The sequence below is a fragment of the Phyllopteryx taeniolatus genome, chromosome 7, assembly GCF_024500385.1.
Source record: "Phyllopteryx taeniolatus isolate TA_2022b chromosome 7, UOR_Ptae_1.2, whole genome shotgun sequence".
Lineage (NCBI taxonomy): Eukaryota > Metazoa > Chordata > Actinopteri > Syngnathiformes > Syngnathidae > Phyllopteryx > Phyllopteryx taeniolatus.
This window is the reverse complement of record NC_084508.1, coordinates 10,059,590-10,084,970: the sequence shown is the minus strand read 5'-3', so window position 1 is coordinate 10,084,970 and position 25,381 is coordinate 10,059,590. Positions and strand designations below refer to the sequence as shown.

General features: G+C 41.0%; 1 protein-coding gene across 4 annotated transcripts; it reads left to right on the top strand.

Moving 5' to 3' along the window:
• The first annotated feature begins 125 nt into the window (after nucleotides 1-125).
• Nucleotides 126-20,541, top strand: shc2 (SHC (Src homology 2 domain containing) transforming protein 2). 4 transcript variants are annotated; one of them, XM_061780246.1, is made up of 13 exons: nucleotides 141-253; nucleotides 512-1,593; nucleotides 8,306-8,376; nucleotides 12,558-12,618; nucleotides 12,748-12,867; nucleotides 14,718-14,771; nucleotides 14,851-14,902; nucleotides 14,986-15,112; nucleotides 16,095-16,275; nucleotides 17,556-17,649; nucleotides 18,408-18,575; nucleotides 19,239-19,552; nucleotides 20,383-20,541. In XM_061780246.1, the coding sequence occupies exons 2-13, from the start codon at nucleotides 859-861 to the stop codon at nucleotides 20,509-20,511; spliced, it is 2,106 nt and encodes a 701-aa protein (XP_061636230.1). In that variant the 5' UTR covers nucleotides 141-253; nucleotides 512-858; the 3' UTR covers nucleotides 20,512-20,541. The 4 variants fall into 4 exon arrangements, with proteins under 4 accessions (XP_061636229.1, XP_061636230.1, XP_061636232.1 ...); XM_061780248.1 differs by lacking the exon at nucleotides 20,383-20,541 and adding an exon at nucleotides 19,861-20,108; XM_061780245.1 differs by lacking the exon at nucleotides 20,383-20,541 and having other exon boundaries at nucleotides 126-253; nucleotides 506-1,593; nucleotides 19,239-20,108.
• Nucleotides 20,542-25,381: the final 4,840 nt, after the last annotated feature.

The following is a 25,381-nucleotide window of genomic DNA, read 5'->3' as shown; positions in this document are numbered from 1 at the left end:
CAACATCTATTGATTCCGTCTGGTTTATTAGTAACCTTTTCCTTGCTCAGACAAACAAACCTGTGATTGGCCATTTTAAAGAGGGTGGGACAGCAATGGGGTCCTTTTTTTTTTGTTAGTTTCTTTTTGCACGTGCATGATTAGTTCTAATGTGTCCCACTAATATTAGTTTGTTCTTTTATCTCTAAGCTTATTTTGGATCCGAGTTAACAGGATTGAACTCCTCTTTTTCCACCGAGCTTGACACAAAAAGGTAAGATTTGAATTCAACCATGTCATTTTTGAAGTTTTACTGACAGTCGGATTGACATGAGGACGCTCCTATTTAAGACTACTTATCATAGAATTACTTTTAATTAGAGTTAATTAAATGACAACTGCGCTATTAGGCAAATGCAATAAAAATGCTTAACAAGTGATGCAATGCATGAAAAATGTGTGCAATAGAGCTGAGTGACATTAAGGTGAATGAGTGTGTGTGTGTGTGTGTGTGTGTGTGGCAAAGACACAGATGTGATTAGCTAATGCTGTCAAAGAGCATGGGCAGGGCAGGGCGAAAAGAGCCAATGACATCATCCGCAGAAGGAAGGAGAGAGAGAGAGCGAGTGTGCGATGCAATACAAGTGGCCCAAGGCGGCGTGAGGAAGGAGGGCTTCTTCTCATACTCACACGGGAGCCAGGAGCAGCATCACAACGGCGCGGCGTGCGTGCGGAACGGGAGCACTCCCACTGACTTGCATATAAGACTCCGCCTGGAACATTCTCTTGCCCCCCCCAACCCCTACCCCCTCCCTCCCCTCCCCCTCCCCCTCCCTCCACATCCCCAACACTGAGCTACTTCAGGTGGATCATCCGGGCATGCTCCTTAAGCCAAAGTATGACCGCTTTCGCAACGAGTCTGTGACTTCTTCCTCCGATGACCTGATGCAGAGCTTTGCCATGAGCGGCAAAGTCGTAGCCACGCCGGCGGCCCCCTCCTCGGCCCCCGGCCTCCCCCTGCCTCTCCTGGACTCCGCCACCAGGTCCTCCGGAGCCGCAGCTCTGGCCGAGTCGCCCTGCCTGGACGGAGAGCAGGACGGCACCACCACCTTCTGCATGCTCATCCCCAAGATGCCGCAGTGGAAGTTCTCCAACTCCTTGCTGAGCCGAAGCCCGTCCAACTCCAGCTCTAGCTCCAGTTCCAGCAAGGACTCGAGCAAAGCCGCCCACCAAGCGTCCCCTCCCTCCTGCCCCTCTTCATCGTCCTCACACAGGCACAGCGGTGCGCCCTCAGCCAGCGGTCCCATTGCCAGTCTGGCCGCCGTGCTCAACTCGTGTGACCCGGTGTGCGTCACCCCGTGTTCTCTGCAGGCCATTCGCGGGCAGAGAGCGCCGGCGCATTCCGGCCACGGATTCGAGGAGGTCACGGCCGGCCCCGGTGGCTCCGGCGGCGGAGGCTGCAGATCGGGAATGAGTCGCAGGACAAGGGTGGAGGGCATGTGGCCGAGCGGTGACGATCTAAGCCAGAAGGGCAGCTTCATCCACAAACCTTCCCAAGGGTGGCTGCATCCGGACAAGAAGATCGCAGGACCGGGAGCCTCTTACATCGTCAGGGTGAGTCCAGAATCACCACGAACGGTACCTTCTTCTCCAAATTCAATCCATCCATCCATTTTCTATAGTTCTTGTCCTCATGAGGATTGTTGGTGAGCTGGAGCCTATCCCAGCTGACTTTAACATTGTTGCTCTGATCATGGGACTATTACTATTGTTGATGAGGCTGTTGTTGTACCTGTTGTTCCCTTGTCGCTCAACCACTCTACCCTGTTTTCTCTCTCGAACTACCCTCTCTTTCTCCATCTCAACCCAACCAGCCGAGACAGACGGTAACCCCGTACAGCCTGTGTTCTGTTTGAGGTTTCTTTCTTAGGCCCACCATAAACTGAGCGACGCGGCCGAAGTGTAAACAAAAATATAGTCGCCGATTCTTTGCCGCACACCAAGCGATTGAGCACCGCACACCTCCCGGTGCACTGCAAAAGAATAATTGAGAGCTGGTATCGGGTTTTGAGGCTTCACATACAATATAATGTTCTGTATTATGATTTTATTGAACCACAAAAACACGGTGCAGTTGTCAAGCAAGAAGCAGATTGCCATAAAGACAGGAAACAGGCAAGAACAAAAGAAAGAGTGAGGGCTGACTGCACTCGTGAATTGGCGCAATATAAATAAAATTGACTTTACGTTGGGAGGGAAATAAATGTGAAAACGGGTTTGGTAACAAAAAAATTGCTTGCAGTCTCAACGGTATTATTAATATTTTTATTGCATATGACGATTTGACATTTTGGTAGAGATTTTAATGAGAATCATGGAAATTGATGCAAAGGATTTGCTTTTGCGGGCCATATAAAATGATGTGGCGGGCTGGATTTGGCCCCCAGGCCTAGAGTTTGACACCTGTACTGTAGCCAAACAAGCACTCATGCTCACACCTTTGTATAATTTCGAGCAGGGATGTCTAAACATGCTGCACTGATTGCCACATACAGAAAAATGGAAGGAAAACACTTCATGTTGAGTTAATGAAACATGCTAAAATCACTTCAATTGGCTGTAGATCAACATACGCTAAGCTGTTAAACATATTTAAATATTCAAAAAAACGGACTAAATCTCAGCTCGGCGATATCGTGACAAAGCAAAGAGTTATTCGTATTAGTGGTTAATCTCCGTGGTTAATCAACACTTGAGCACATATCATGAAAATGTCCAACACCTCCAACAGTAAGTCACAGAAATAAAATGAGAAAAATGACATAGCCTTCCATCAACACTAAAATAAGACAAGAGTGCCGTAGTTGTCCATCGTCACAGACGAAAGACTAGAAAATGAGATTGTCATAGTTGGCCATCATCACAGAAATAAAAATGAAAGAACGAAACAAAGTGTGTCAGCCAGTTTGTTATGCAGAGCATGTGGCTAGGCTTTGGAAACACATCTTTCATCCAGATTGATGACTTGGCATCCAAGAAACGTCCCGCATGTGTTTTTAGCACGGTTGCCATGCATCACACTCTCAACAAAATGGTCAACACCCCTTACAAACGTTCACTTTGATCGCCTCACTTTGACCTTGCGGGATTGGTGGATTGTTTACATTCATGTGTGGAAAACAGGATCTTTAAAAGGGCTTCTAGAGCGCAAGACCTTTGAATCAGCTTGTAGACAAACTACCTCCTGAGTTAGATTCCTGCTTGGGAAATAAAGGAAAGTGTCGGAAAAAATATAAACGAGGAAATTGGGTTGTTTTAGCGTAATCGGCTAGTTAACAGACAAATAAACATAACTTTGATGGAGGTAGAGATCAAAATTGTAATTATGGTTTAGTACAATCCTTTCAGGTGCATATTTCAATAAATTACAATGGTGTCAAAAGCTTAATTTAGGCGGACGCTGTTCAATTCAAAAAGTGAAACTTATATTAAAGAGATGCATTGCATACAGTCAGATTGAAATTTTGCTTTTAAGTTTAAAAGAAATATATAATATGTATGATTTTGATGATTAGCACTTACAGCAAACAGAAAACCCAAAGTTCGCTATCGCTAGAAACGAGAATATTACAGCAAACAATCAAGAAACCATGAAAATGATTTGTAATTGTAGAAATGTCCCAAATGTCTAATGAATCTATACGATGTATGAGTACTGAAATAAATAATAAATAATTTTCATAATAATTATAATAATCTAGTAAAAATGCAACAGGCTTTGTTTAATTATTATTTTTTTTAAGGGTGCGTGAGGGGGAGAAGCGGTGCAGCACCTTTAAAATAGAATGTAAAACATGCAACATTTTGTGCATAATGATTTAATGCTGCAATCCAATGCATTGGGCTTCTCCTTTTGCTGTGACTGCCTTGGCCACCGGGAGGCAGTATCATACTGTACAGTTATGCAGACACAAACGAAGAAGAATAGACCCATTAAAATTGCATTATTAGGAATCCTATGCACTTTCCTGGCAAAACACGCCCCGGTGCAAAGTGATTGGCTCCTGCATTGAGGGAGGGGCAGGCTACGCAGATGTAACGAGATGTCACATCCCAAACATGTATTTTACAGAAAAAAAAAACAACTAAGAAGTTTGTTATGGTTATGATTAGGGTGAGTTAGGGTTAGTGGGAAACATGAACTGCCACCATGCTTAAGTCACATACTTCTTTCCAATCACAGTGCAGCGGCGCGTGTCCTGGAGCCAGTAATATTGAAGCGGGGCATGTCCTGCCAGGAACGCGCATGAGATTCCTAATAACGCATTAAGATGCTGTAACATTAGTCATTTTTCAGACTTTATGCTTTTGAGCATTGTTATTTTATTAGTCTAAATGTGTTGCTCCACCGTTTATATTTAAATATGCGACTATTGATGCTAACCTTTAGCATGTCCATGGCGCTTTGGATTCTTTGTTAGCATTGAGCTAAGAGGGCTTTTTCTAAGGCAAAGCTATGTTGTAGCGCAGTACACAACGTGTGATTCTCGTTTTGTTTAGTTTGACAGTCAACTTTAACTGGGAGTGGCATTAACCGCTTTTTTTTTTTTTTTTAATGAATTGGTGAATAATTGCCAAACTGCTGCTTATTGTGAAGTAAGTTGAATTGAGTGCAGTGCCACCATGCAGCGCTCATATATCAAGTTCGCGCATGCAAGTCAAAGCAAAACATTGGCTGAACGACGGCGCGTATCTAAAAAAAACTTGTAGGTCGGGTCACTCGCAACGTACTTGTACTTCGATACTTCGCACACTGCATCTAGTGGCAGAGTATTTCATTGTATTGGCATTCACTATACGTCACAGGCGAACAAAGATAGATTATTTTGAGTAAATATGTGATAATTTTAGAATATATTAGGTGAAATGGGATCATTTCCTGTGGCGCACATGATGATCTCTCACAGTGGTTGGGAACTGCCTTACACACAGGGCAGCAAGCCATTGAAAGTCAGGCTGAGATGGGCTATGGCTACGCTAAGCTACTAAACTGCCTGATGTCTCCATTGTTCCCCCCACACAACCCACTCACCTCTGGCCACCCGCGTCATCGTTTTCCTCCCCCCACTTACCGACACGACTCCAGACCAGCTCGAGAGACTGGGCGGGGGAGGCGTGGGGGGACTCCTGCGCAGCCATGCTCTCTAATGGCATTACCCAGGCACCATTCATTCCTATATTCAATTACATTTAATCACAGTCACTGGCATCATGTGATGTCCAGGACAGAGGTCTGAGCACCAAGGGAGGGGGGCGCAGGGTTCCATCTGCGATCAGGATCATGGTCCTCCCCTCTATTTGATGGACACTGTTTTAGGTGCAAACCACATGTAGATCTATGCATCCAGGGCTACTTGCTGCATGTGTTAGTGTCAAAGTGACATTCGATTTCTGCTGTGCTCAGCCATTTATTATGAGCGTACACTATATAAACTTGGACGCATCCATACACACCCCGGGAAAGACGCAACCGTTATTTTAATGTGATGCTTTCACGTGACTACGACGACAGTACGCTTTTTTTGCAGTGCACTGCAGCAAATAAAAGCAGCTCTCATTTACAAAGTAATAACGGAGCTGTAATGTATCAAAAAGCACACCTTCACGAAGATAAGGAGCTCAATCAGCGGAGTGCCAATGCGGAACCATCCAGAACACGTCCACTCACACACAACGTGACTAAAGAAGCTACTACTGCACTCCAATCCTGTAGGTGGCAGTAATGCATACATGACAGAGTGAGGCCCAGTTGCCACACTGCTGGATGAGGAGGGTTTTTGGCCCTCCCTGATACAAGCGGATTGTAGCAACAGGAAGTGTGTGTGGGGGGAGTGGGGACTACTTTACAGTATTTACACTAATGAATTCCATAAATATTAAATACAATATTTTGGCACCAAATGACTGCTGTTCGATAACACAATTCATACAGTATTACATATGCATTGTGATGGATATATGCTATACAGTGGTGGCTTGAGATACAAGTGACTCAATTTACGAGTTTTTCGAGAAATGATAGATACGTCGGGCCAATGTTTTGCTTTGACTTGCGAGCGCGAACCTGAGATACGAGCGCTGTATGGGAGCAGTGAACTCCATTCAACTCAATTCCCTAATAAACAGCAGTTTGGCAAATATTGAAAACATTCACCAGAAAAGAGGCTTTAAGATGTATATATTTAAAACAACAACAGCTTTGCCTGCTGCTGTAAAAAAGCCTTTTTTTTTTTTTTTTTTTTAGACAAACAGATGTATTCTTCGAAATACAAATTTTACAAATACAATACATTATTTTTAGATCCGTTTTTTTGGTGGGGGGGAGAAAACAGCTCCTGCTGTTATATAACAAACACCCCACACCCATACGCACGCATTCACCCACAATAACATTCGTTAAAGCCGGCAGACGTGACGCCAAACGTTTGAAAGCGAATGACAGCGTTATTACATTTCTGAGGAATGTTTCTTGGAAATTCACAGTTCCCGCAGTCAAAGAGAGATAGGGCTACAGATAGGCCAGATAGAAGACGGGATGCGTCGTGTCAGCAGATGTGTGTGTTTATATGCGGGTGTGTGCCTCTCTGTGCAACAATGGAGGCATTCAGTGACGAAAGGGGAAAAAGAGAGTCAATTTGCCTGATGGAAGACTTCCCCCTATCTTTAAATTTGGTTAAGAGGCCCATTAAGTATTTGGACTCAAAGGTCTCCCTCGATTTTGCCTCTCTTGGATTAATTAACAATAACACATTATCAGAACTGCTGCATATGTTTTATAGTACAGTAGTCCCATGTGAGATGTCAACATTATTTGAGCATTGTTTATTTATTTATTTTTGTGTGTGTGTGGGCAGTTTGAAAGATGGGGAACAATTCTCCAAATGAGAGGCCGAACGTGCTTGCTTCAAGCTGTTTGTCAATCCAATTGCAGTTTACTGTAAAACTAACACATAAAACACAGATTTTAAAAAAACTTACATAAGCTATATTAATACTATGCTAACAGAAATTAGCACTAATGTTATGGTAAGTATAAACCTTGGGGTTGTTACGGCTATTTTGAAGGGACAAACTTAAGCTGTGCACAAATATGCATCGCCTTAACTAATGCACTGAAATATCAAATACATAGTATGTTAAAACACGTATAAAATAACAGACTGATGGAAAACACATGACTAGTGTTAGGAATGTGCTCATAGCTATACAGTACATACTACAGTATAACAAGGCATGAAAAGAAAATATTTGAACTTGAGGTCTGGCTGTACTATCAACCTGCCCACTATAATAAATCTAAATACACGTAGACCTTAGTATACCTCTGTGCTCACTTAAACATAGTGTCTTTTCTATTGACGCTACCATAAACTGTTCAAGCAATAAGTCAGAGAGGGAAAAATAAATGTGTGCTGTGTTTTCTTTTCTTTTTTTAAAAATAGCACAATATACCTGTGTATCGCCAGGTTAAAAAAAAAAAATAAATCACAATCTCTTGGAAGCATATATCGCAGGTCAAACGTTTTGAGTGTCATTCAGTGAGTGTTTTCTTACCCTTAGAAACATCTCGTGGCACACCGCCAAAGAAAAAGGGCACAAACATATATATGCTAAAATAATGATGACCCCGTCTCAATAATGTAAAATCTCAGCTTGTTTAGTTGAAACACAAAGCTTTTATTCTGTTGTATGAATGTCAAAAGGTGATTCCATGGGTTAAATGTACGTTCTGCCCTCTAGTGGAAGAGCATTTAATCGTTCTGCCTGTCAATAAACGTCGCTGACATAGATAGATAAAGAAAGACAGACTATTTGTTGTAAATGAATCATTTTCGGACCGACTGAAAATCGGATACGGTGGTTGAGAATCACAGCTTTCTTGCACTTTTAAGCACATTAGTAGGTTACATGAGCGGCATTCTCACAAGAACCCGCGGCGACGTGAGATGCTACAGTTTGTGTGCGCCTAGGAGCTTTTAGCGCTTCTAATCCAGTCAAGGTGCCATTAGCACCTCCGTCTGTCATCCATTAGGATGCTACTCAGCTGGCCGCTAGCCACCCGAGTATAAGTATGTAAGTCAATTTGCGGATTTAGGATCATACGGGGTTAGAAATAGACTAGGATGACAGCACAACGTTATCCAATGTTTTCCTTTTAAACCGAAACCACTGCCATCCCCTGAAAAATAATTGTGTAACTATCTTTCTGAATGGCATAATTGTAGTCATGCATAATGACTTTTTGTTTATTTATTTGTGCTTGCAGTACATGGGCTGCATTGAAGTGCTCAAGTCAATGCGCTCCCTGGACTTCAACACGCGCACTCAGGTGACTAGGTAAGTAAGTCAGTCCCCGAAGCCAGTTTCAAACAGCAACATGAAATTTGGTAGGCTTCTCTATCATGGTGAGACCCACAAAAAACTCTCAAAAACCTATACCCAAAAATGGAAGTCAGCCATTTTATGAATGTCATTTTTTTTCACCCTGAAAACTAACATTAAATTTAGAAAATTGGGAACGTTACCAAACCATCCATCCATCCATTTTCTGAGCCGCTTTTCCTCACTAGGGTCGCGGGCGCGCTGGAGCCCATCGCAGCTGTCATCGGGCAGGAGGCGGGGTACACCCCGAACTGGTTGCCAGCCAATCGCAGGGCACATACAAACAAACAACCATTCGAACTCACATTCACACCTACGGGCAATTTCGAGTCGTCAATTAACCTACTATGCATGTTTTGGGGATGTGGGAGGAAACCGGAGTGCCCGGAGCAAACCCACGCAGGCACGTGGAGAACATGCAAACTCCACACAGGCGGGGCCGAGGATTGAACGCCGGTCCTCAGAACTGTGAGGCCGACGCTCTAACCAGTCGTCCACCGTGCTGCTGTTATCAAACCACAAAATGTCAAATTACTCGGAATGTCCTGTATCAGAGCTTTATGGCCTTAAAATAAAATCTCTGATTTGATTCACAAAATCCGATTTCTGTGTTTAATCATCCCCCCCCCCCCCCCCCTCTTCACTTATAAAAAAAAAGCAATACAGTGTATGATATTCTCTCAAGTATTTTTTTTCCCCTACTGGTATTTTCTTTATTTCTCCTGACACCAAACAAGCTTTAAAAACATTTTTTTTCCAGCAAGAAGCATTAACTTGCACAGAAATAGCAGATCATAAATCATAATACAGATAATGTGAAAATAAGTGCTTTCTTTTGGAACGGTTTAGCCCCCGAAGCCAGTTTCCTTTAACGACACGGAATTTGGAAAAGTTGTCTAACATGAAAAAAGTCTTGAGAACCCACGGCCTCAAATGGAACTCTTCAATTTTAGGGCCATTTCTCAGCCATTTAGAATTTTGCCCATTTCCAGGAGTCGTTCAAAAGCCAAGTCCTCGAGATTTGATCCGATTACTAGCAAGTTTGACCCATCTATACTAGACCAATGAGTGATGCTAAATCAGCTGTAATGAATAGACCCACACAAAAAAAAATGTCGGAAAAAACCATATGCCCGAGAAGACACAGAAAGACTGCCATTCTGGTTCAAATTGGCCATTTTAGGGTTATTTTATTATTATTATTTCATTTATTAGGGTTTACGGCAACATGAAATTTGGTATAGTTGTCAATCATAAGTAGACCGACAAAAAAGGTCTGGATAACCCATGTCCTAAAAAGACAAAGTCTGCCATTGTACTTTGAAGCATTTATTTTTGAACAATTTTGATCATTCTGAGGGTTCCTTCAAAGACAAACTACCATTAGAGGTTTAATCTGATTGCTAGCCAATTTGAATCTTGAATACTACTAGACAGATGAGTGCTGCTAAATTACGGAGAATTTGAGTTTTGATCGCTTGGTGTGCGCAGACCGTGGGAGCAAAGTTTGATGACTCAGCAAAGTCAGCTCCGCAAAAATCCATAGTACTGTTCAAATGTCACCATTCAATTTGTTGTTATATTGATGCTAAAATGAACTTACAGTGTAGTATTACTAGAATGCTCCTCAGTTGAGAAAAGACCTCCGCCAAGGCCCAGGTTTGTTAGTGATTGGACGGGCGCTGCCATGAGAATTCTTGGGGGTCGTAGGTTCAATTGAGTCCTATAAGTGCACACAAAACTGTAGTGGCTTCTTCCACAGCCCAGATACGACCTCGTCACCTTTTTTTTTTTTTGTCTGAGCAATGATGGAAGTCTTTGCTTTTGGGAATAAACAGAATGTTTTGACTGCATTTTGCTGTCCAAAGTCAGGTCACAGGATGCACAATGGCACAAGAAGCTGTTGTGTTTCTGTGCCCGACACACACGTGATGTTATTGTCGTAACAGCAGGCCTCAGTCTCTCAGGAGACGCAGTCGCTCCCCCTATTCCACCTCCCTCACTTTCTCCCACCCTCATTTCTCTCCCTGAATCGATTAGCAGTAATGTGAGCCTGCTAAGCTAAAGTAAAAGGGGGAGGGGTGTAGCAGTGATGGAGTGATAGAAGGTGGGTGGGATCTATTATTGATGATGTTCACTAATGACAGTGGAAAGCTGCAGCGATCCCCCGTTGAACCCGTCGGATAATGTTGGAGGGTGGAACTTATCCATCGACATCGAGTAAGTCCTCCTCGCCAGTAGTAGGCGCTCCACTGCAGTAGTTTGACACATGGGCGAATCTTCATGTGTCTCCATAACGGGGAAAGGTCTTTGTTACGGAACCTATCCCATATCCCTGTGCTGTTCTGCGTCTGCCTGCAAATGTCCACATTTCAGCCTACAAGAACTTCACTTGGAGCTTGAGAAAAATACAAGACGCTCTTCTCGGTCTGTATTTGAAAAATGTACATGCAAAATCTCTGTGGAATAAAACTAGCAGGTCAACCACAGCACGTGAATGTAAATTGCAATTTGTCCAATGCAGTCAGACCTCGCTGTAGAGAGTTTGGTGCGCATTCAAAAGGGACAGGGAAACAAATAAATATAAAGACTATTGATAGCGTTTCTGCTCGCCCCAAATTTACTAGAAAAGGCCAGAAGAAGAAAAACAAAGATATTTTTAATCAATGTTTGCATCATGGTGGATTCAGGTGACATTTTGTCTTTTCAGAACCCAAATTGTGATGTCAATGTCAATGTATGAATGTAGTTCATTCTCCAACACGTCGTCATCCAGCGTTGCCTTGTTTGTTAGTGCTGTTAAAGAGCAACACCCGGCATCTCGTAGGCCTGGATGCAGAAAAAAAAACAACGTCTGTCCACACCAGCGTGAATCATTCCAAACAGCGTTGTTGCGTAAGGGGGCAACAAAAAAAAAAAAGAGGCCCGAGACCTTTACTCAAGACGAAGCCTGGGACCGCTGCTGCTTTTTAAATATTTACGAGCCACTCGATAGGGGCCGCCAGGTTCTTGACTGCTGTCCCCGGCGTCCCGTGACAGCGAGGCCGCTTCCCTCCCACTGCCTGACGCAGACACAAGCGTCCATTTACCCGTCATTCCTGGGAGTCTCTGTGACAGTTTTCCCTATAAATGTGGGAAATTCAATTCACACTTCCTATTTTGAGCCTTTGGCTGTTTAACAAGGGTGTATAAAAAAAAAAAAAAAATTAAAAAAAAAAAGCATCGTTCAGTACATGATCAACATCAGATCTTTTCATCGTGATTTGGGGCCTCTGTTAGTATTAGTGTCATTGGCCACTTCATTAGGTACACTTGCAAAATCCAATGCATTATTTTTATTTTATTTTTTTCACAGATTACCTATCTACCTGCCTGCCTGCCTACGTACCTACGGTCGGTCGGTCGGTCGGTCAGTCTGACGGTCAGTCAGTCTGTCTATCTAGCTACATTTAAAAAAAAAATGCTAATCTTTTACATTTTTAATAAAAATTTAAATAGATTTTAAAAATGTATTATTTTGCATTTTAGTACAACTACATACAAAAATATATATTTTTTGTAAAAATATTTGAACGAATAAAGCTACAGTTTTAAAAGGAATTAAAGTAGCTTTTCTAGAAATATTTTAACAATCATTACATTTATATTATTATATTCAATCTATTAGTTGTAGTTTTTGTAGAAATATGATTACAAAAAATAAATCTGACCTTTTACATTTTTCTTAAAATATATTGTCATAGGTTTTGTTGACATATATTTTTTAATATCTAAAAAATAAATAGATTTTAAAACAAAACATTTTCATTTAAAATCTATATATTTTAACATATACATCTATACAAAGGTTGCTACAATACACAAAATTCACAGTTTGGTTCAGGTCGATATTTAAGTGTCACGGTTCGCAATTTTTTTTCGATAGAAGATGAATTTGCTCGCCTTTTTAGAAACGTTCTCATTGTTTATGAGAAAGTTTCTCGTTTGACACATTTTTGTGGAGATCTTCAGATTGAGCAGGTGTACCTAATGAAGTGGCCAGTGAGCCTCAACGCCCATCCAATCTGACAGTGCTTGAACGGTGGATCTCATTACTGGGATTTTTAATTCTGACATCTCTCCATTCCACAAATTAGGGAGGCCATCAACAGGCTCTGTGACGCTGTGCCAGGTGGAAAAGGTGCATGGAGAAAGAAGGTCCGTAGTGAATTTCTGCTCCTACTCAATCCTAATGATCATATTTTTGCATACCGTGTGTAACAGTCTCCTCGTAACATCATTTGCAGTAGCTGTCGTGTTAGAGTTCAACTCATTGTCATTCTATAGGCTGTGAACAAAGCTCTTCATTCCATCATGGGAAAGAGCAACCTGCGCTTCGCCAGCATGAGCATCGCTGTCAATATTTCCATTGACGGACTGGGTCTGCTCATTCCTACCACAAGACAGGTATATCCCGTATTCAGTGATTCCTAACCACTGTGGGAAATGATTCCATTTCACTTAATTGGTCTGAAAATTCTCATTTCTTGACTACAAATAATGCATCTTTGTTAATCTTCTGTCAGTGCCGTACAGTCTGCAGAACAAATACAGTAAATGCTCTTCCACTAGATGGCTCTTGGTAAATATCATGGGTAAATTGAGAGTAGATCATCATTACTTTTTGTGACATTTGTATTTGGTGGTGTGCTGTGAGACTTTTGTTATGTAAAAATACAGTATGTGCCTTGGCTCAATGAGGGTTGGAAAACACGTGGCTATACGATATTCACATGCAGCATGTGCCTGGCCATTGTCAATGTGACTAAATTAATCATATGGTATGAAAGGATACACGTGAAGCCATTAAAAGCAGTATTCATTAATGAATACATAAACATGGCAGTAAGGTGAGCAGGGGTCAAGGTGCAATAGGGTAATTGTATAATTGTAGCTGTATCTAACCATAAAAAGAAAATCTAGCCCTTTAAAATGATTACAAAGTTGATCTAAAACATATTAATGAACAAATACATTTGCGTTTTGTAACTTAATTATAAAAATGACGTTTTTTGTATATTGAAAATGCTTTTTAAAAGTATTTTTATATAAAAATACAATTACTAAAAAGTATTTTTGGATGGTACTAAAACGTGATTGATGTTAAATGATTTTAAAAGTAGTATTTTAGAGATAAAAATAACTGTTTTTGACTGACTAAAATATTAAAAAGTTGGTCGATTTTAAATAGTTTAATAAAGTAAATTCTTTTTAGCTTTTTATACAAATTGTTAAAAAGTAGAATTTAAAATATAAAAATAAGTATACAAAAATTCAATTTTAAAATATTAAAAAGTTGGTGATTTTAAAATTATTTGATAAAATAAGCTCTTTTTAGCTTTTAAGAAAAATGTGATTATCAACAAATTTTATAAATATTAAAAAGTTGAATTTTAATTGTTTTAAAAACTATTTTAAAAAAGTAAATTTATGTCTTTTAACTCAAGAAAAGTCAACTTTTGTTGATTGTAGTAGGCGGCACGGTGGATGACTGGTTAGAGCGTCAGCCTCACAGTTCTGAGGACCCGGGTTCAATCCCCGTCCCCGCCTGTGTGGAGTTTGCATGTTCTCCCCGTGCCTGCGTGGGTTTTCTCCGGGCACTCCGGTTTCCTCCCACATCCCAAAAACATGCATAGTAGGTTAATTGACAACTCTAAATTGCCCGTAGGTGTGATTGGTTGGTTGTTTGTTTGTATGTGCCCTGCGATTGGCTGGCAACCAGTTCAGGGTGTACCCCGCCTCCTGCCCGATGACAGCTGGGATAGGCTCCAGCACGCCCGCGACCCTCGTGAGGAGAAGCGGCTCAGAAAATGGATGGATGGATGAATTGTAGTTGCTTCACAAGATTCCTCGGATTCTTTTCCCTGGTGATGCCACTTTTTTTTTTTGCAAGGACACTTGTTGCTAGGCAGAGTACATGGGGCACAACCATAAAAGTGAGAGAATATAGTCCTGTTTCCTCGAGAATAAAGGCGTCTTTTCCAGAACAAAAGGTGTAATATTACAAGAATAAAGTTGTATTTTTGAAGCCTACTTGTTAAAATATGACTTTCTGGCCTCGTCAAACTTTCTTTAATTTTGGAATATCACCACTCTTTCTTGAAGAAATACCATTCTCCTATTATTCCAATATTGTTTGAAGTTGAGAACTCCTGCCTTCGATAATCTCGTATGAGCACCGTAAACCTTGATAAAATATCAAAAAAGGACAGGAAATAAAATCACTTCAAAAATCCTTCTTTCTGATTATCTTCCAGATGTTAGCACACCACCCTATGCAGTCCATCTCATTCGCCTCTGGTGGCGACACAGTGAGTCAACTGTTCAGTTGAGATGTTTTTCCACCTTTGTTGCATCTTTCCCTAATGGAATTCTATTTTATTGTTGCAGGACACACCCGATTATGTCGCCTACGTGGCCAAAGACCCGGTCAATCAGAGAGGTAGCGGAAAATTAGAAAAAAAGCAAAGTGGTGGGTTTTAAACTTGGAGAGGACTGATGGGTTGTGTCGTCCCTCTCTGGCAGCGTGTCATATTCTGGAGTGCTCGGACGGTTTGGCTCAGAGTGTCATCGGTACAATCGGCCAAGCCTTCGAGTTGAAGTTTAAACAGTACCTGCACAGTCCACCCAAGACTCTGACGTCTTTGGACAGGTAAATACACAACGCGGGTTTCAATTGACTGATGATTTTTTTTTAACACCTAAACGATGTGTAAAACACGAGACCCCCAAACATGATGTGGGAAAAAAAACCACGTGTGCCTACTACTCTTATAATGTGTGTACTCCAGATGAACAACACAGCACACCACACATAAAGTGGATATAAAAAGTGGGGTTTTTGTGGGCATCGCACACATCTGCCAAACAAAACCGTCCTGGTTTTACAGCTACGCCACAAGTGCAAACTTCAGGCAGGTTCATCCAACAGAATAGGAAATTAAAGCAGCGGAAAAATTCATTGACTGCATTATTGGTAGGAAGCAACAATAAAAGGGCACACAAATAGAAATTGTGAGGAAGCTACTCATTCCCATTCTGATTCTAAAGCTTACAAACACACACACACACACACACACACACACACGTTCCTTCCATCCAGCAGCAGTTGTGAGCCATTTAAATGTTCAGCAGACTTAAATAGATCACCGTCGGGTGTGCGGATGACATCTGATCTGCTAAATCCAATCGAATGTTTACGTCATCGTTATTATTGGCACTAGTGGTACAACCTTATTGAGCAGGGGGATGGGCTAGCTTTAGCGCGCGAGGGTCAAATTCGATGTTTAAAACGGAGAGGTGGGCTAGGTCATTTGTAAATTAGGTGAAATAAATATTCAAATGTAAAATTCTGTTATTTTGAATGATGAAATAATAAGCGTGTAAATTCAGTTCAATGAATGCAACTTGGGACTTTTGAAAATTTAAACACTAATTGGGTTAGATTAAAGACTGCAGCAGGCTGTATGTGGCCCACGGGGGAAACTTTGCCCACCTTTGTTCTAAAGAAAAGCTAAATGAGGATGAACGGGAACTAGGGTTCAGTTTGGATCAAGTGGTATTCAAATTAGTGCGTGTCCAATATGTTCTGTTCTGCGCACGGATCTTAATTAATGCGCCGTTTGTTGGCTCAGGTCCTTCAGGACAGAGGAGCCGGCGTGGGGGGAGGACGACGACTTTTCCGAGCACGACTACTACAACAGCATCCCGGGCAAGGAGCCTCCTGTCGGGGGAGTGGTGGACTCCAGACTGCGGCCCAGCAAATCCCAGCTTGCGCACATCCACACACAACCGCAAAGCAGGGCAGCACAACAGGTAATTGATTACAAACATGGGACTGGAGCTCTGATTCACGAATAGGAAGATAAGTGACGGTTTACTTAGGTTGTTTAATTTCACACTTGATGAGTGGGCAGGCACTCCAGAGACGCAACTATCTGCACACAAGAAATGAAAAAGTGAATTTTCAATAAAAAGGCAGATAACTTATTTTAAATCTCACAGCACACCACCAAACAAAAATGTCACCCAAAAAACGCATGCTGTATACAATACAGTACTACACTGCTATATGTGGGAAATAGTGGGACAGAGCAAAACTGTTTGTGTTTATAAATGCTAACATTCATAATTTAAAGCATACATGGCATACCACAAACTATGGTCCAAAGCAGCTTATAATTTCAAACTCATCTTGCAAAATTCCCCCTAAATAGAAATAGTTTACAGATAATTTGATGATGAAAAAACGCAACAGAAGTGTGTGTGTGTACATGTACATACAGCCAAGACTCTCCTTAACAACCCAGGCTAAACTTGTCCCCCCCCCCCCCACCCGGACATTCAAAGCTTGTCTCTTAGTCAAAATGTATAACCTGAACTACTTTCTAATTTAGACAGGGCTATGGCGCCGTCCTGTTGCATATTAGGGCATTGCAGGAACAGCTCAAAAAATGCAAATTGTGGCGTTTTCAGCAAAATAACAGAGGACAGGATAAAAAAAAAAAAATGGTGAACCGCAAATGTGTGGGGGATTCCTTTCGAGCATTTAAATAATGACGGTTACACGGGCCAAGTGAAAGAGCATTTAATTGTTCTGCCTGTCACGATATGCCACTGGCAGACATAGATGAACCAAAGCTACATTATTTGTAGGAAATAAATAACGGTTGAACACAGCCAAACTGATTATCTCAACGGCATACTAATGTTCCGTGGCCCAGTGCTTGTGAATCCCTGAACTAAAAGTAACCAAAACATGAGATAAAGAAATACCTCTCAGTGTGACACCACTGAGTCCAAGCCTGCTGCTGCTCCGAAAAACAAACAGACTCCCTCTCACTCGTAACCTCTGATGTTGCCGCACCTTAATTGCCCAAAGACAAACATGACTCGGAAAATAGCCTCGCTTGATCCCGCGACCCCTGGGCGAGAGCGAAAACATGCTAACATGCTGTGGCTTGGGTTTCAAATAGAGTGCCTCCAAACTACATGATGTGCGGTGGCGGGATGAGAGCGACGTTCATGCATTATTGAGCATTATTAAGCATGGGTTGTTTGTGAACGTTTGACAGTGAGCGTGTGTTTGTGTGTAGATGGGTTCGCCAGCGAAAAGGGAGCAAGCAGCTCACCATGCAAGTCAGCTCTGCTATGAACTTCATTGGGAAACCGACGCCACCAGTGGCTCAGGTGAGACACTCGGTGGCCACACGGGCAACATTACTCCCGCCGCAGTACATGCTTGAAAACTCATTGTACCTGTAAACACAACATTTCAACCCTAAACCATTGTGAGAGTATGCTGTACAGATTTGTATTACGTTAGTAATATCCCGTTAATATATTATTCTATTTAGTTGTTTTTATTACCCGTTTTTTATGTGAGACAATCATAATAATACACCAGAGATGCATTGTCTTTGGCAACACATACTGTAAATAATAATAACAAAATAATATTTCAAATTTAATATCTCATTTGTGAAAATAAAAAATAATGGATGAAAATGTATCGTAAAAAGTGCTTGGACATTTAACATTTCAACACTAGCCCATTACTAGAGTGACACATACATTTTATTACCTTTGTCAATTTTTTTAAGCATCCCATATCATCATGTTTTAGTACAGAATATATATTTTTAAATGTTTTATTTATATTGAGGTATATTTACTACACCCTACTGATTATTTAAAAGTAATACATGAAATGCATTGCTTTAGCACTAAAATTGTATTCAATTCAATAACAATAAAACAAATCATTATACTTTAAAATACAACAAAAATATTGTATTTTGTAAAAAGGAAAAATGAGTAGTATTGAATTTTATTTGATATATATTGAATAAATGAAAAACAATTAGTGTAAAAAGTATACATATATATATATATATATACACACACACACACACACTTCCTTACTTCCTTTAATTTATTTTTTACAGATGGTTACCTGTGCGCTGATGGCCAACTACCTGGCATCAAAGACTACGAGGAGCATCAGTATGTGAACACACAGAGTTTGGAAAACTTGGATTCTTTGGCTCAAGGCCCCGATGGCCAGAGGGGGGCCAGGGGCCCTGACAGTCCCAAGAAGGACCTCTTTGACATGAGTGAGTCCTGGATTTCACTTATGACATCCAGCCAACGATTATCTCATCTGAAGCCAACGACACTAGTTGCTGCTTTAGTTGATGTAGTTATCCCATGCCTAGTTACAGTTCATTATTCATACATTGATTCACATATTCCCCTTTTTTTCTGTGGAATCATTCCTGTTATTCACGGAAGAACTCACCTATTCACACTTTCTATAATGTATGAAGATGGCTAATAGGAGAAGTAATAATTGGTGTCAGGGAAGTATGTTTAAGTGATGCATCTCGACTGAGAGACGATCATCTTTTAACTGTATGCCAGGGAGGAGCAGTTAAGCCTGGGTTGTTAGCAGAAGTTACCGAGAGTTTTGTACACGCATACACTTTACGTGCATTCATTTTGAAAGTTGAGTGAGAGGAAAAAACTATGTGAACCCTTTGTAATTGCTTACATTTCTGTATGAACTTATCATAAAATGTAGTCTGATCTGAAGGGTTCACACACTTTTTCCTCCCACTGTAGTGTAAATGTTATGGTCATTATATTCTTAATTTCCTTGCACATGCCCATCAGAGAGGTTGCTCTCCAAGCGTTCCAGAGCGTCACCCTGCTCACGGCGAGGTCTCCTGTTTTTTGTATTTTTAAGGGTAATGTTGTACAATCGTGGTCTCCTACAGGGCCCTTTGAGGACGCCCTAAAACTGCACGAGGCAGGCGGCGCTACTGCGGTGGAAGGTGGAGGCGTGCAGCTACCGGAGGACCAGTGGCCGAGCCCACCGCGACGGCGGGCCCCCGTGGCCCCGAATGAGGAGCAGCTCCGGCGGGAGACCTGGTACCACAGCCGCATGAGCCGGCGGGATGCCGAGAAACTGCTGGTTCGAGACGGGGACTTCCTCGTGCGGGAGAGCACCACCAACCAGGGCCAGTACGTGCTGACGGGCATGCACTGCGGCCTGCCAAAACATCTGCTACTGGTGGACCCTGAGGGAGTGGTGAGTGGAAATGAAATTGCTCAGATATACAGTACAGTAAGCTCCTGTTTTTTTTTTACGGGGGGGATACCTTCCAGATCCATCCGCAAAAGGGGAAAAGTTAGTTCCCTCCCAAATTCCCCCAAAAATGCATGTTAGGTTGATAGCCTGCCTCTCGCATTAAGTCAGCTGGGATAGGCTCCGGCACACCCGTGACCCTACTGAGGACAAGTGCCATAGAAAATGGACAGGTGGATATTCAGAAACACGAGCGGAAACAGCAGCGTGTGACTCGCCTCGCAGTTAATCTATGTTTGTTTACCTTACAGGCTATGAAATTCAAAGAGCTAGGCCATGTGCTGTCATCTGTGTCTGCCTAAAAATATCCACATTTCAGCCTCCAAGAACTCCATTTTGAACATTTTAAAAAAATGTTTATGTAATATCTGTCTGATTAGCCTATGGTGCTGTTTCACAAGAAAGTTCATTTAAGACCATTTATTGTGTCTGATTTGCCTTAATTTGTTATTTTTCAAGATTTAATGAATCGGTTTAATAAAAGTGGGCCATATCTGAAGTTGCACACTCCTGTTTTATTTTTTGTGTATTTGACGTTCGTGGTCTGAATGAAAAAGAAAGATACATCAGAAGTTGCTCGCTGGTAACTCAGTACTTGAGTAGTTTTTTTTTCACTGAGTAGCTCATGTTACTTGAGTAATTCCTTGCAGGCCTACTTTTGACTTGAGTTATATTATTTCGAGTGCCATTTTTTGGGGGGTTACTCCACCCACTTCAAAATGTGATACAGTGACCTGCAAAGCGTCTCTTTTCGGTGCTTTCCTCACACAAAGGTCCGGACCAAAGACATGTTATTCGAGAGCATCAGCCACCTTATCGCGTACCACCTGAAGAACGAGCTGCCTATCGTGGCGGCCGAGAGCGAGCTCCACCTCAAGCAGGTGGTCAGGAGGAAACAATGAGCCATCTGCCCCCCCCCCCCCCCCCCCCCCACCCCCCTCCCTCCTGCCCGCAATGGGACGGTAAGCATGGACCAAAGAGAAATTACTCATGGATATGTTTTGCGGAAGACTTTCATGTGTTTAACATGAAATTTGCTGGCTTCACTTCATATACAATCTTACACTGGCCATAATATTAGGCATTATCAATAACCCAATATTTTTGTATACATTGCTAACATTAATTCCATATTTTCATCTTTAAATAATAAGTTAATATTTTTGTATTAACTAACATGCAATTTTTTAATTTCACCAACATTAATTGTAATATTTTCGTTTAACATGATTTTTTTCATACTAACATGAACCTAATACATTTTATTTTACATTTAACAAACATTCATTTCATATTTTTGCTTAACATTAACATATCCTTTTCTAATTTTTGTTCCTTGTATTTTTTCATTCAACCAACAGTAACCTAATATTTTTGTTTAGCATTGAAATAACTTAATATTCTGTATTTATGTAACATTACTTGAATATGTTCGTATTTATACAAGTTTATCTTAATTTTTCTGTGTTTTACAAACATTGTGACGTTTTATTTAATGGACACTAATTTATTTTATGTGAAAAAATTTTTAATGTAGCCAATATGAATTTCATTTTTTAAATTACCAAAATGTTTATGTAACAACGATATCCGAATATTGTTGTATTTAAAATCAACACATTTTTTACTCAACAAGCATTTTTTTTCCTTTTTTGTGTGTGTGTTTTGTTTGATGAAGTCAATATTTTTGTATTTAACCAATATTAACCATGGAAATATCTATTAAAGTCAACTTTATGTATGTTTATGCCTCATGAGTGATCATTCTCTCTATGAGCTATTAATCAATATCCAACTAATCGTATCTTTGTTTCTGTTTCTATTCCAGTGCAAACCAAAAGGGGGTTGTTTATCCCAAATGGACACTTGTGTGACAAATGACGGCGTCGAAGGAGAGTGAGACGTCGTCGCCCTTTTGGATATTCATATCATCAAACTGTCCCTGGTCTTGTCCCCCAGCATGCAGCTAGTAAGCTAAACAAAGGACCTAAAAGACTTCCATGTCTATTGTATAGTTCCTGCTCCTGCCCTGCAATGACTTACCTCACCAGTTAGTTGCACAAATGGGACGCAAACCTAAATCACATGAGATTCCGTCGCTGTGGTTACATGGCTCTGATGGGACAATGGAGGAACGAAACTTTTTTTTTTTTTTTTTAAAACTTGAGTACACAGTTTGTACGTCTCCCTGCTAACCAAAAGCAGCAAACCTGCAACGACGGACAGACACAATATATAATCTAGCTCAACGAGTCATGCTTTGCATTTTGTCACATATGGTGCACACTCACTGGCCACTTTATTAGGTACATCCAGTCAGTCCCAGGAATTGAGCTCCAATGTACAGTATTAGAAGTCAGTCTTTACCAAGCTCATAACGCTCAATTTGATACAACAATGTGTTTATTAATGTGCTTGCAGTGGTGTAGAACTGCACATTGGAACCATTCTTCTGGTAAAATCAGGTAACTAAACTATTATATTTATAGTATTAGATGTGATTAATAAATAATAGTCATAAAATATATACATAATATTAATAAAGAAACAATAGTAAATAGTAAATAATAATAATAATAATAAAAAAACAATCAATTGTCGGAATAATGTCTTTGATTTGATTTCTATATTCTAATATTTGAAGAAATAACGATGCTAAAATATTGGACAATTATGAAAGGTTTATGAAGAATAAATAATAGCAATGCTATACATACTAATAATTAGGAAACATAAACAATAAATATTAGTAATGATAACCACATCACTTTGCCTTAAAGTCCACTAGCTTAATGCTAACACACAATGGGAAACGGCATAGACGGGTTAACGAATAGTTGTGGTGTCAGTGTTATAACCAGTCAAGCAACAGATATTTGAACCCGAATGGTGGAGCAACATTTGCAGACAGATAATATAACAATACTCACAGGCATATATGAAGAATGACTAATATTAAGGGGCAGCACAATGTCTATTGAATTGAAACAAAAAATTGTGACAAAAATGGTTTGTCTTTAAATTCTTTTTAATTGTGTCATTACTGTGCGGTTTTTTAAAGTGCAATATTATAGATTGCTAATTTTCCAAATTAAAATACACATTACAAACTTTTTTGGGGGGAGGCTGGAACAGATTAATGCCATTTCCATTTATTTGAATGAGTAAAGATGATTTGAGATACTTGTGTATTGAGTTACAAGCTTGGTCGCAGAAGAAAATAAACCCATATCTCAAGGTATTTAGGGAAAAACAATTTTTATTAAATACAATTAATATAAATACTGTATAGTAAGAACTTGGCAATGTATAATTAATATTAAAAATAAAGAAATTTAAAAATAACAACAGCACAATTAATAATATTAATTTTAAATGGATTACAAAATAGGCTCATATTTTAAGGGTAACCAAAATATGAGAAAGAGCTCTCAGTTTGATGCATTACAAAACAAACAAAAAACCTCTCTCGGACTTTATCTCCTGAAATTGTGTTGGTGTACCTAATGAAGTGACCAGTGAGTGCATTAAGAACCCCACCCAGGCCCTCCCCACAGCCTGTCCAACTTCAGTGCCTTAATAACCAGACAGGGGCAGGCATTTAGTGTACAGAATGTGCGTCGTTGTTCCTGTTGCAAACAGACTGTTTTTTGCTGCAATGCCAATGAATGACTGTACGAACATCAGGATGATTCTGCTCGTGTACTCGTAAACAGGAATGTAAGCTGCTCATTTTAGGGTCAATACATAATAATAATGTTGCTAAATCCCTTTGGGTCAAGTCATACAAATATGGATTACATCCTGACCGGATGTTTTCTTTGTCCCAGGCTCAGGCAAACATGTTTTTACTTTATAGCTTTAAATGGCTTCTTTTGTGTTTCAACTCTAAACTTGAGCTATTGAGATATTAGTATGATCTTCCGCTGCTCCTGGCTGCAGTTTCATTGTATGCACCGCCTTTAACCGCCTTATCACAACTTGCATTTTCCTTTCGTTCTCAGGAATCTCTTGTCTTTGCTTGATTGACAACGTCCTTCTCAATAAAAGTCATCAAAAACACTGAGAGTTCCATTTTACAGGCACTGCATTTTGTGTTAAGCGGTTTACACGCAATGTACCAACAATTGGGCCGAATTTGAGCATGTTCCCTCACTTCCGATCAAAGTCTGCAAAGGCCTGATTATCGGATGTCTCGTAAGGATCATTCAGAGTGATTATCTTGTGGTGTGGGGTGCGTTCAAAATGATTCCCCCCCCACCCACCTTTTTTTCTCTCAGACAATAGTGTTAAAGTAATCCCCCGTAATTGAGACAATCCTGCTATTCTGCTATCCTCCTATTTAATTCTTCTTCTTCTTCTTTTCCTTTCGGCTTGTCCCGTTAGGGGTCGCCACGGCGCGTCATCCTTTTCCATGAGAGCCTATCTCCTGCATCCTCCTCTCGAACACCAACTGCCATCATGTCTTCCCTCACGACATCCATCAACCTTCTCTTTGGTCTTCCCCTAGCTCTCTTGCCTGGCAGCTCCATCCTCATCATCCTTCTACCAATATACTCACTCTCTCTCCTCTGGACGTGTCCAAACCATCGAAGTCTGCTCTCTCTAACTTTGTCTCCAAAACATCGAACCTTGGCTGTCCCTCTGATGAGCACATTTCTAATTTTATCCAACCTGGTCACTCCGAGAGCGAAGCTCAACATCTTCATTTCCGCCACCTCCAGCTCTGCTTCCTGTTTTCTCTTCAGTGCCACTGTCTCTAATCCATACATCATGGCTGGCCTCACCACTCCTCGGTCCTCTCAGTGTCCCACTTCTTCTTAGCTAACCGTTTTCCTTGTATGATTTCCTGTACTGTGAGGTTCCAGCACCAAGTCTCCTTCTCTCCTTTCCTGCCAGAAGCTACACCAAGTACTCTCCTGCCTGCTTCTCTGATCACCTTGGCTGCAGTGGTCCAGTCTTCTGGAAGCTCTTCCCGTCCACCGAGAGCCTGTATCACCTCTTCCCGAAAAGCTGCACAACACTCGTCCTGTCTCAGCTTCCACCACATGGTTCTCTTCTCTGCCTTTGTCTTCCTAATTTTCCTCCCCACCACCAGAGTCATCTTACACACCACCATCCTATGCTGTCTAGCCACACTCTCCCCTACCACTACCTTACAGTCGGTAACCTCCTTCAGATTACATCGTCTGCACAAGATGTAATCCACCCGTGTGCTTCTACCTCCGCTCTTGTAGGTCACCCTATGTTCGTGCCTCTTCTGGAAAAAAGTGTTCACTACAGCCATTTGCATCCTTGTTGCAAAGTCTACCAGCATCTGTCCCTCCAAGTTCCTTTCCTGGATGCCGTACTTACCCATCACTTCTTCATCACCCCTATTACCTTCACCAACATGTCCATTACAATCTGCACCAATTACGACTCTCTCTCTCTGTCTGGGATGCTCAGAACTACATCATCTAGCTCCTTCCAGAATTTCTCTTTCACCTCTAGGTCACATCCTACCTGTGGGGCATAGCCACTAATCACATTACACATAACACCCTCAATTTCAAATTTCAGCCTCATCACTCGATCTGATACTCTTTTCACCTCCAAGACATTCTTAGCCAACTCTTCTTTTAAAATAACCCCGACTCCATTTCTCTTCCCATCTACACCATGGTCAAATAATTTAAACCCTGCCCCTAAACTTCTAGCCTTACTGCCTTTCCACCTGGTCTCCTGGACACACAATATATCAACCTTTCTCCTAATCATCATGTCAACCAA